Source organism: Aplysia californica, unplaced genomic scaffold, assembly GCF_000002075.1.
Source record: "Aplysia californica isolate F4 #8 unplaced genomic scaffold, AplCal3.0 scaffold00089, whole genome shotgun sequence".
Lineage (NCBI taxonomy): Eukaryota > Metazoa > Mollusca > Gastropoda > Aplysiida > Aplysiidae > Aplysia > Aplysia californica.
This window is the reverse complement of record NW_004797359.1, coordinates 83,094-93,871: the sequence shown is the minus strand read 5'-3', so window position 1 is coordinate 93,871 and position 10,778 is coordinate 83,094. Positions and strand designations below refer to the sequence as shown.

Sequence of the window (10,778 nt, the reverse complement as noted above, 5' to 3'; positions counted from 1 at the left end):
ACTCATACACACAAACACAAACACAAACACACTCAAACGCACACACCTTCTCGAGAGAGCACAATCATAATCCCAGACGAGCATAAAAAAACCCAAAACAAAACAGAACAAAACAAAAAAAACAAAACCCAAGCAAACCAAGAAAGCTTGAGTTAATTTAACCTCTCGATAGCAGACTCTTAGGTCTACTTTGGTGTTTCAAAAGCCTCGGGTGACCGATAGGATAATACCACGAGAGAGATCCTTGGAAACCTCAGGGCGATTTCTCCTTATTAGAGGTATGTTTATCTCTCTGCTTCCCCATCCCTCCCCCTCTCTGTTTTCCAATCCCTCCCCCTTTCCCTCTCTGCTTCCCCATCCCTCCCCTTCTCCCTACCCCAGCTTCCTCCCGAACCCCCTACTCAAAAAATAAAAGTGGAAAGAAAAAAGTACTTTTGTACTGTTGTAAGATTACCCCCTTTCCAGCAGCACCGTTTATTATGACACAACAGGCCCTAAGAACGATGTTACTCAATCGTGGGACCCCCCCCCCCCCTTAAAATAGTATTATAGTATTTTTTTCTTAAGCTGGGATATGGTTGTTGAGGATATATTATTGTACTTAAGAAAAGCTATAATTTGGGTACTAAACATAACAACTGTGCAACATCTGTCTAAGAGCAGTACGGAATAAACGCACTACGTAAAGATGTTTGTTCTGGGTGGTACGGACGAGACATTTCCTTTGGTAAACTTTCTTTACATTAATATCTATCCTTGTTGGGTTTTTTTCATCTTTATTCTGACCATTCAACACTCTCATTAAAATCGTTCTGTCTTGATTTGTTATCATATCTCCATCTCCTTTTTCTTAATCCGTTCTCTCTCTCTCTCTCTCTCTCTCTCTCTCTCTCTCTCTCTCTCTCTCTCTGTCTCTCTTTCCCCTCCACCTCTTTCTCTCTTTCTCACCCTCGCTCTCATTAAAACTTTTTTTAGTGGTTAGAGGGTACCCATGTCCTATATGTTTGCCTTGAGCCCCCCACCCCCTCGCCTCCCACGCACACACCCACATCACAATAATTAGATTAATCCAGCCTCTCGTTCTCTCTTTCGCCCACTCACATTTTTCATTGTGGGTGGTTGGTGGCGGCGCTGTTTGGGCTTATTTCTTTTATTTCCTTATGTTGTTTTGACTGTCGGAATTACTTTTTCCCATTCATCTGTCCCACGTGCTTCTCATTACTTAAACAAACATCTCTCCCGCCCTTTCTCCCCCTCCCCCTCCCTACCTACCTCACTGACTCTATGACTCACTGACTCGCCAACTCGCCAACTCACTCACGCACTCACTCACTCCCTCACTCACCCACTCACGCACTCACTCACTCACTCACTCACTCACTCACTCACTCACTCACTCACTCACTCACTCCTGCTTCTATTTATTCATGTCACTCGACCAGCTCCCTCTTCGTCACTTCCATGCATGCCTAAATCGTCGTTTCGTGTCGTCCACAGAATCGTCAACCTCATTGGCTATGAGCCTAAAGATGTTCTGGGCCGCACCGTCTACCAGTTTCACTGCCCCCGTGATGTCATCATGTGCATGCACTGCCACCGATCTCGTAAGTGCATGCCATTCGTCCATGCTGACAGCATTCCATTCAATGTAACTAACACAGTCCCTGATTTTACTGTAGAGCTCGGTGGCCTTGTGGTTAGGCTCTCGGACTCGCAACCGTAAGGTCGTGGGTTCGAATCCCGTTAGGGTCCATACGTTGTGTCTGGTAGTCAAACCACTAGACTACCGACACCACTCTCAGAGTCCAATAGGACACAACGTCGGACTAAGCTGAGCCTCGAACACCTAAATCCGAAATCTCACGACAATACCAGCGTAGGTAAAATGTTGTTCGCGGATGTGACCAGAGCAGCTTAAATAGAAACCCCAATAGCTTGCACGAAAGAACATACAGTTTGTCTGTATGAAAAGTGCAGAGTAGTTAATGAAAATCAGCAATGTCAAAACAGAAGTGATGAAAGTTAACAGAAACCCAGGCTGGCTAAACATCACCATCGACGGGACACATCTCAGACAGGTCGAGGAATTTAAATATCTGGGGAGCATATAATACACATGACGAAAGATTGACCGGGAAATTGAAATGAGGACCCAGGAAGCAAACACGAAACATATGGAACATCGAACAATCAAGCGATTCGGTCATTTGATGAAAATGCCTCCTAATCAACCAACTGCACGAACATACATCTCAAAAGAGTCAAGATACAAGGGCAGGGGTAGACCACGCAAAACTTGGTTGGGGTTAAAGAGGTCCTCCGAAAGATTAATATATCATCAACAAAAGACACCCACCTTGCACTTTACCACAAATTGCACCTCTTCTCAACATCTATCGATTCAAGAGGAAGGATAAAGTAAAATAAAGTAACGGATGTGATTTTTTAAGGTGTTCTGGGCTCCTATCAGATTCCTATCGCTGAGAAGTAGTAATATTAACACGTTCTTATGCACAGTAAAATTGTAAATGGGCTGATTTATCAATTTCATGCCCATACTGTGCTGGAATAACATTGGGGGAACTGCTGCTTTTCTTTCCTCATCCTTACTATCGTCATTTTCCCTCTACTTCTTTTGTATGTTTGTCACTCTCTTGTGAACTGCTATTTCAGGGGTGCCTTGATAGTGGAAGCAGACTTTGTGCTGTTAAGGCTAGAGAGGTGAGCAGAGGAAGCCTGATTCCCTGTTTGGACTTTTCTGTTGACATCCGCCCCTTGGCGCTCATATGACCTTATGCTGTTGCGAGCGATGTAAAACCTCACTAAAACTAAACGAAGTAGTATTTCTTGTACTACAGACACAAACTAGATCTAGACCGCAATTCATTTCGAACCTTATGCTGACCTCGGCTTTTTTTTTTGGGGGGGGGGGGGTTAGTTCTAATTTGGCTGAAATATATATAACCGCCATCGAAACAAGAATAGTAATTTATTTTTGGGTAAAAGGACAGCAGGCAGAAATTGTAAGGAGGTGGGAGGCACCAAGACGTTTTTTAAATCTCCCACGAAAACTAAAGTTGTAAGTCCGTCTATTTTTGGCCGGTACAGAGTCGGTCACTGTGGGGAAGCTGCAGTTTAGAAACGAGTTGGTGAGTACGAGATGTATAGAGAAAAAAGGAAAGAGGTGTAGAAAGAATGCACACATGCTCGCAAGTATATGATCGTCCAGGCACACAGAGATCTGATATAAATTGACCCCCCCCCCCCCGAGCCGAACACACACACACACACACACACACACACACACACACACACCCACACACACACACACACACACACACACACCCACACCCACACACACACACACACACACGCGCTCCGTCCATCTGCTGCTGCCATGTATGACACGACCTGTTCTGTAGTCGTCTATTCCTGCGTTGCGTCGTGTTTATGTTTTGGAAAAGTCTCATGTCGGGCGATGAGGATGATGCAACAGCGAGAACTATTTGACACAGACCACGAAAATAGAGCACGCATATTATGTGGTAGAGCTGCTTTTTTTTAGCAAATGCAGCTACAATTCACGTCCCTTGATACAGTTGTGAATTTGATGAAGGGTAGAATGTCAACACTGGACATTTTGCCCGCCTAGATGACTTGGTATTTCGTTTTCACTTTCGGAGAAAAAAAAAAGATGATAGTGGAAAAAAGAGGGGTGAGGGATACATGCCGTGCATCATGTTGGCTGGGGGCGCGGTGAGGAAATGGTGATGCTTGCTTGTGTTCGTTCAGATGGCGTTACCTGGTCAGTGTCCACTGAAAGAACCCAATGTACAACGATAGTTGAATCAGCAGCAAATCCACATAGTTGTTTTTTTTTTACTGTTGAAGAAAAAAAGGGAAAAGAATAGGTTTCCAAAGTCATATCTAATCGTATCCAAAATCTTTTTTCTATTTCTGTCATGGACGGTTTCCACGCCCCCAATGTTGGTTTTCTTCAATACATCATGCCATGTCTTGAAATGCATGTATATGTATTTATTTCAGATTAGAAATATTTCTAGACTTCGCTGTCTTAGTCAGTAAGATGATGCAAGTAAGACCAGTTTGAATATCTGACCAGCAAACGTGGACTGTGAGAGAGAAAAACTCGAGCTCCGTTAACGTTGTGTTGTATTCTTAATGGATAGAAGTTCTCTCTATGGAGTTGTCACTGGCTGGCTATTGTATTGCAGTGTACTGCGGTGACAAGCGAACTTTGCCTGTAAGCAAATAAGAGCAATAGAAACACTAAAGAGAAATAGAAAGAGCAAACCTCACCAGAGCTCCCATCCGTGTTCTGAAGTTCTGACATTTGAAGCTACATAAGACTGTGGCTATAATAATAATTTTAAAAATAATAATAATAATAATAAAAATAATAATAATAATAATAATAATAATAATAATAATAATAATAATAATAATAATGACAATAGTAATAATAGAATGTGACTTTTACTTTGCTTGTTTGTTATACATTTACATTTCTCATTGCAATAGAGAGGTTACGTTACTGGAGGATATGATTGTATCTGTACTTTCTTTCTGTCCTATTTCCATTTCAAAAGAGAGGTTATGGCATTAAAAACTATCACTTTAAACTTTTCTTTCATTTTTTATACTACTCTCATTTCAGTAGAGAGGCTACAAAACTATGAGTAATATATTTCTTAATATCTTTCTTAGTTTCTATAATTTTCTTGTTTCAGTCATGACTAATGGCAGTGTTAAGTCGACGTACTACAGATTTCTGTCGAGAACAGGAGCTTGGGTGTGGCTTATTACACATGCGACCATCGTCTACGACACGGCCCAGAAGCCACAGTACATTGTGTGCAGAAACTATGTTGTTACGTAAGTAGTTCTTGACTGTTGTTGTTACATGTTTTTCAACCATTTCAACTCGTTGGATAGGCCTATTATTTAATGAGGTTTCTATGTTAATAATATATTTAATATAGTTAATAATAAGAAAGTAATTAGAAGTATGTTTTAAAAAGCTTTCTTTACTGAATATCTATGCAGTCCCCATGTTAGTGTAGAAGTCTCCGCGGGATATGATCATGTGCTGAATTTGGATTCTGAAAGCTTGGGAGAAATTAAATGGGGAACTTCAAAGGCCATCGAGACTCTCTCTAGATCAGTTTTCGAGTTTTATGGGGTTTGCAACTACATAAGTTCTTATGAGCATGCAGGACTTGAGTTGGTTGTTTTCATGTTTGTCACAGTAAGGCTTGGTTTTACTTTATGATTGAAGTGAGAAATTCACTGTAAAAATTTAATAGTATAAACAGTCATTTACATTTTAAAAATAAAACAATCTACATCCATGAGTAAAGACCTATGGTCTTTATAGAATCGAGAATTCTGTTGGAATCAACGATGGAGAACAAATCTTTTAAATTAATTCATTTAAATTATTCCTTTGAGTCCCTCCAAAGTCCAGAGATTTTAATTTGGATGTATCTGATAATTTAAGGTTTGAGAGTGTAAAATTGGTGAGTAAGTGAGGCAAGACAAGGAACTGGAGAGAATGAGAAAAGATGGTTTGGGAAAATTTTCTACAGAGTCCAATGCCATATCAATGATAGAGGCCTCTACAGAAAAAATAAGAGTCCTTTGTATGAAGCCCCCTCTATTGAGTGCTATTTGGGGATAGGGCAGCAATGGCTACAGCTGAGTCCGATTCAGATCCATTGGTGAAGATTTTCTCCCCCTAGGGTTTTTTTTGTATGCGGTTTGGAATGTTTTTATGACAGTGCATGAAATGAAAGTGTGTTGTTAGGTCAAAGTTTATTTTTGCCTCGGTGAGGTGCAATGGAGGAAGGTTGTGAAAAAGAAATTGCTCTGTATCTTTATCTGAAAACTGTATTGTTTTCAAGGTCTTCAAGAACTGAGGTGTCCAAAAGGTTTTATAATCTTGTCATTGTTTTTGCCTTCTTTTCTATGCTCAGAGGAGCTTTAAAATCACAATCGTGGACTGGGTTGTCGGGTGTTGAGCTTTATTTGACTGAGTCTACTTCATTTCAAAATGGTGTACTTCGGAAGACTGGTGTCTCCATCTCAAGGTTGAGGGCGGGTATGCCTTCTAGGATAGAACCTAAAAGTTTGGCCATGTTCTTGGACTGACAGCAGAAACAACTAGCTTTTTAACTTTGAAGGTCAGACTAAAATTTTATTCAAAGTTTTACCTCAATTGGAGATTTCACTTTTTTGACATGTCTGAGAAATTTTTGTTTCTTTTTTCTTTTGGATTTCAGCCATGAGGAAGCTGAGAGAGCTTTGTCCAGAGACAAGTCAGAGTTTAACAGGATGAGATGCCTGGGCTTCAGTCTGGAGACAGAGCTTCCTTTGCCCAAGTCTGTGACTGTCCCTAAGCAGCTGACCATGGCTCATTTCAGCCCATTGAAACCGGTAGATCCCCTCAAGCGTTTGGACAGTATCTTCAGCATACCTCCGGTTGATGTTTCTAGCAATCCTTACGTACGAAGAGGTCGCAAATCCATGAGATTTGAGGATGATGATTTTGAAAATCCACTTGTTGAATCCCGACATGAAAGCCAGCGTTCAGACTGCAGTGATTCTGTTATAAGCAACTCTACTGTTGACTCAATGCAGGCTTCAACTGGAGTCAGTGACAGCCCTGTGATGAGTATTCAGACGGACAGGCGTCTTTCTCAACTCTCTGACACCTTCTCAGCATATAGTGGTTCTTGTTGCATGGACATTGTTCCTTCATCTGCTTCCACAATGCTGACAGTTCCTCAAGACAGTGCAATGAGCGAGACTGACCTGGGTACACTTGATTTAGGTGATGAGTATACTCTCTCTCCTGATTCGGACATGATTATCACTCAGAGCGATCTGTCATCTGGAGGTCTTCAACCACTGAAGCTGCAGGATCTTGGTCAAAGCCCCCGAATGCAAAATAAAACTAATGTTTCTACTAGTGTTAATGATTCTCTCTCAAATCTCAATGTTATGGCATCATTAAGCAGTAGTATGAGTGTGGCAAAGGAAAATGATGTACTGAATGCTCCATTTCAGTCTAATCAAAATATAGATCCAAATTCTATGCTGTCAGATTTTTCTTCTTTCATCATGCCAGAGCCAGGTCCCCAGAATTTTGTGGATGATCTGTTTGCAGAAGAGACTAATATAGAGGGCAATCTACAGAATGTTCTTCCCATGTCTGGAAATATGAACACCCAGCATGGTGTTGGAACTGCTGACGAAGTCAACACCTCTGAAAGTTTCCCTGGTAATTTTGACCTGATGTGGCAGTCTACCCCGAGTGTGCAGGTCAGTATTGGAGAAGATTTTTCTGCTGGTCTCTCCTCCTCTCAAGAAGGGGCACAAATTGCAGGAAATGCAGTAACCTTAACTAGTAGTCCCAGCACCTCCTTGCACAACTCTCAGCTTCCACCTTCAAGCTTGTACTCAACACCGGGAGAAGTTGAATCTTTTCTGTGTGGAATCACTGATAGAATTACTCGAAAGTCTATAGACTTCCCATCTGTTTATGGCCAGGAAGAAGTGGAGGCTGCTGACTTGCTAAATGAGACTGATGTCACAACATTATTGACAAATAATGGGTCTGACCCATTTTTGAATGGTATGTCAATGGATACCTCCGAGTTCCCTACAGATCTGGACACCAACTTCACTCTCAAATCTACGATTCCATCTTGTCTTTCATCCCAGAGCCCATCTCTAAATGAGAAATCTTCTATGAATGCCAGTCAAGGTTCACCAGTGTCAAAGATCACTTTCATGTCCAGTTTTGATCCCACTGTCATGAACAGTAATAAATCATCAAGGCCAAATCAATGTTCAACGCTTTGCTTTGGTGTTGGAGGATCCAATACCTGCATTAATATATGTACTCCCAGCTCAGGTTCTGTGAGCCAGGCTTCAGACAATCAATTCATTCCTTCGCAGCAGACTTCAGCATCACCTCCCAGAGCTTCCTTGGGTCTGGAATATGAGAGTGAAACTTTAAGAAGACAATCTCTACTCCGAACTCTGTTAGATAAGGGAGAAACAGTTCAAGGGCCATTGACTCATGAGGAATGGATTCTGACTCAGTCTCTTTCAAAGCAGAATGATCCAAAGAAAGACAAATGTACAAAAAATGAGCGTGAGGTGCAGGCAACTAGTAAACGACACAAGATCGTCAAAAATGGAGGTAGGAAGTCCACTGAACTTCCTCTGCCTCAGTCGTCCTCCTTGAGTTCCACATCAAAATTCCGGAAGGGTGGTTGTGATGGCAAGATGAAGACAAAGGAGTTGCCCTTACCTCTCCGACCCTGTACTTCAGTCTCAGTGACTGCTGGGGAGAACAGAAGCAATCAACTTTTCAGCACATGCCATCAAGGCACCGCCATGATGCAAGAGCAAGCAAATTATGATAGTATGGCAAATCAACAGGTTCCCTCTGAGAGACACATTGAGATGGAAGATTTTGATTTTCCAGATGACCTTCTTGATCTAGATGTTGAAAGCTGTGGACCCATAGGCCATGATCAAGCACAAGCTTTGATCTCCGATTTGAGTAGTAATGCATCATGGGAAGACAGTTTGTACACTTTCATTGAGGCACAAATCAAGGCACAGGTCAGTTCGTGTATGGATCAAGCACCATCTCAGACCCCAGTAACTTCTACACTGGCCTCTCTGCCTGTACAGTCATCAGCCAGTTGTCATGGGCAGGGGACGTCCATGAGCTCTTCACCTCCAGTTGGTTCTCCCACAGGGAAGACAAGTTTACTCAGAGCAGCAGTCACTAATCCAGACATGGACAAACTTATTGAACAGTTTCCATTTCACACAGCTCAGACCTTCTCTTCTCAGATGCCCCAGCAGACTCAAGAACTTCCCCCCTGTGGTCCCACTGTTGCTCAAAAGGTTGCGGCTTATGAGCAAAGCATTATGGGATCATCCCCACCCCTTCATACCTCCCACAAAGTCAACTGCAAAATTTCTGCTCCAATGAAGTCACCAGCTAGGATGATCTCCTCTGAAAAAAGTGACCATGAGCAGTCCTACTTCAGTAACTCAAAGTCACCGAAGACAATGAGCATCTTTGGAAAGAGCCCATGTTCAGCTGCAGCCAATGTAATGAGAACATCTGCTAGTCCTGCCACTTCCTTCCCTCCTCAGATGTCCCAAATGCGCCGATCTACTCCGCAGAAATCATTTTCCCCACCACAGACTAGCCCTACAAGTCGCTCGAAAACTTCGTCTCCAAGGGGCTCCGGGTCTGCAGATCCATCATCTTCATCTTCAGAACCTGTGTCTGTCATGGTCTTGCGCAAGGAAAGTGGGCGTTCTCGTAAATCCAAAAGTATCGCCATACAAACTGAAAGCAACTCCCAAGAAGTATACCCAGAGTTTGAACTTAGTGCATCTGACACAGTCATGTATCCATCTGTATCATTCTCCTCACCCCCGGAAGCATCCAGAAGAACTCCAGCACTCAGCGTTCCCTCTCCTGCGTCATCTGCAGCTTCACCGAGCATGACAGAGCTGGAGAAATTCCTTAGAGGGCAGTCTGATGCACAGGATGGCTCAACACATGATGGCAACAGTCGGGATGGCAGTGGTGCCGGCACTCCTTTCCTGCAGAGGCTACTCACGGGTGAGCTGAGTCGCGATAACTACCAGAGGCTCGACCAGCAGATGATGGAAGAGGAAAGGAGGGAAACTGCATTTCCTTCAGCAAGATGTGAGATGAGAGAACACAATTTCTCTTGACATGTTCTTGTGATTCTTATTCTTTCAGGTCATAAATGCATCTCCTTCACATTTTTTTTCAAATTTTTTTTTGCCCATACAGCTTTTTATGATAATTACATTTTTCAGCTCTTAATCTGCTGGTAATGCTATCATTGACAGTGATGTACTTTGTCCTTCAGTTGCCATTGGCATTGCCACTAGACATCTTTGCCATAACTTTTGCAAACTCAACACATTTATTTTATTGTTTGATGAAGTGTGCATGAAAAATAGACTTTCATGTATGCTTTTATATATGTTTTGTTTGCTTTAAATGCTTTGTAAATAGTTTTTTTTTTAAATATTGATGTAGCCACGTAAAATATTTCTCTTTAGCTCAACAGAGAAAAGCAGCTTTTCTCAAAAAGGCCTCTTCACAAAGATGTTAAAATATTCTTGTTTAAAGTGTCTAGTTTTTTACTTTTTTTGGGGGTGCAGGATCAGTTTTTAATGTTTTTTGAAAATCCTAATCACACTAAGATAAAAAGATTCTTATGTACAAAATTTAAATAGAAGGCTCGTCTTTCTAGTTGGAAAAGGTCTTAAACTTTGATGTAAAAATTAGACCAGTAGATGGCAGGTTGTTTAGATTTTAAAAAAGAATCTTAGAGCAAAATATAGCCACCATGTCCTTTTGTCTATTGACTACTTACTTCCAATAATTGACTCATTTTGTCAAACTGCATTTCATTTGCTTTTTAAAAAAATGTTTTGAGGCATGCTACTGAATTTCTCTTTTCACCTAGCTGGGAATGAAATTTTTAAGGATCATGAGATCTATGTCATAATTTTTCTTTTAAAGATTGTAGATTGTGGGCTTATCTTCTTTAAGATCATCTAAAATTCAGCTCTTATTCCTTGGATGCTGGCTAATGTGCCATATTTTCTTTACTTTTTATCACATTTGATGCTCATTTATTATAACCTCTCTCTCTCTCTCTCTCTCTCTCTCTCTCTCT

General features: G+C 41.5%; 1 protein-coding gene across 1 annotated transcript; it reads left to right on the top strand.

Moving 5' to 3' along the window:
* Positions 1–1,497: 1,497 nt before the first annotated feature.
* Positions 1,498–10,772, top strand: LOC101857241 (mucin-17; the record flags this gene model as incomplete). The annotated part of the gene is given in 3 exon segments (XM_005094757.2): positions 1,498–1,604; positions 4,752–4,896; positions 6,303–10,772. Coding segments are annotated over 3 exon segments (3,748 nt in total), but the record flags the coding sequence as incomplete, so codon positions are not given.
* Between the last annotated feature and the right edge of the window lie 6 nt (positions 10,773–10,778).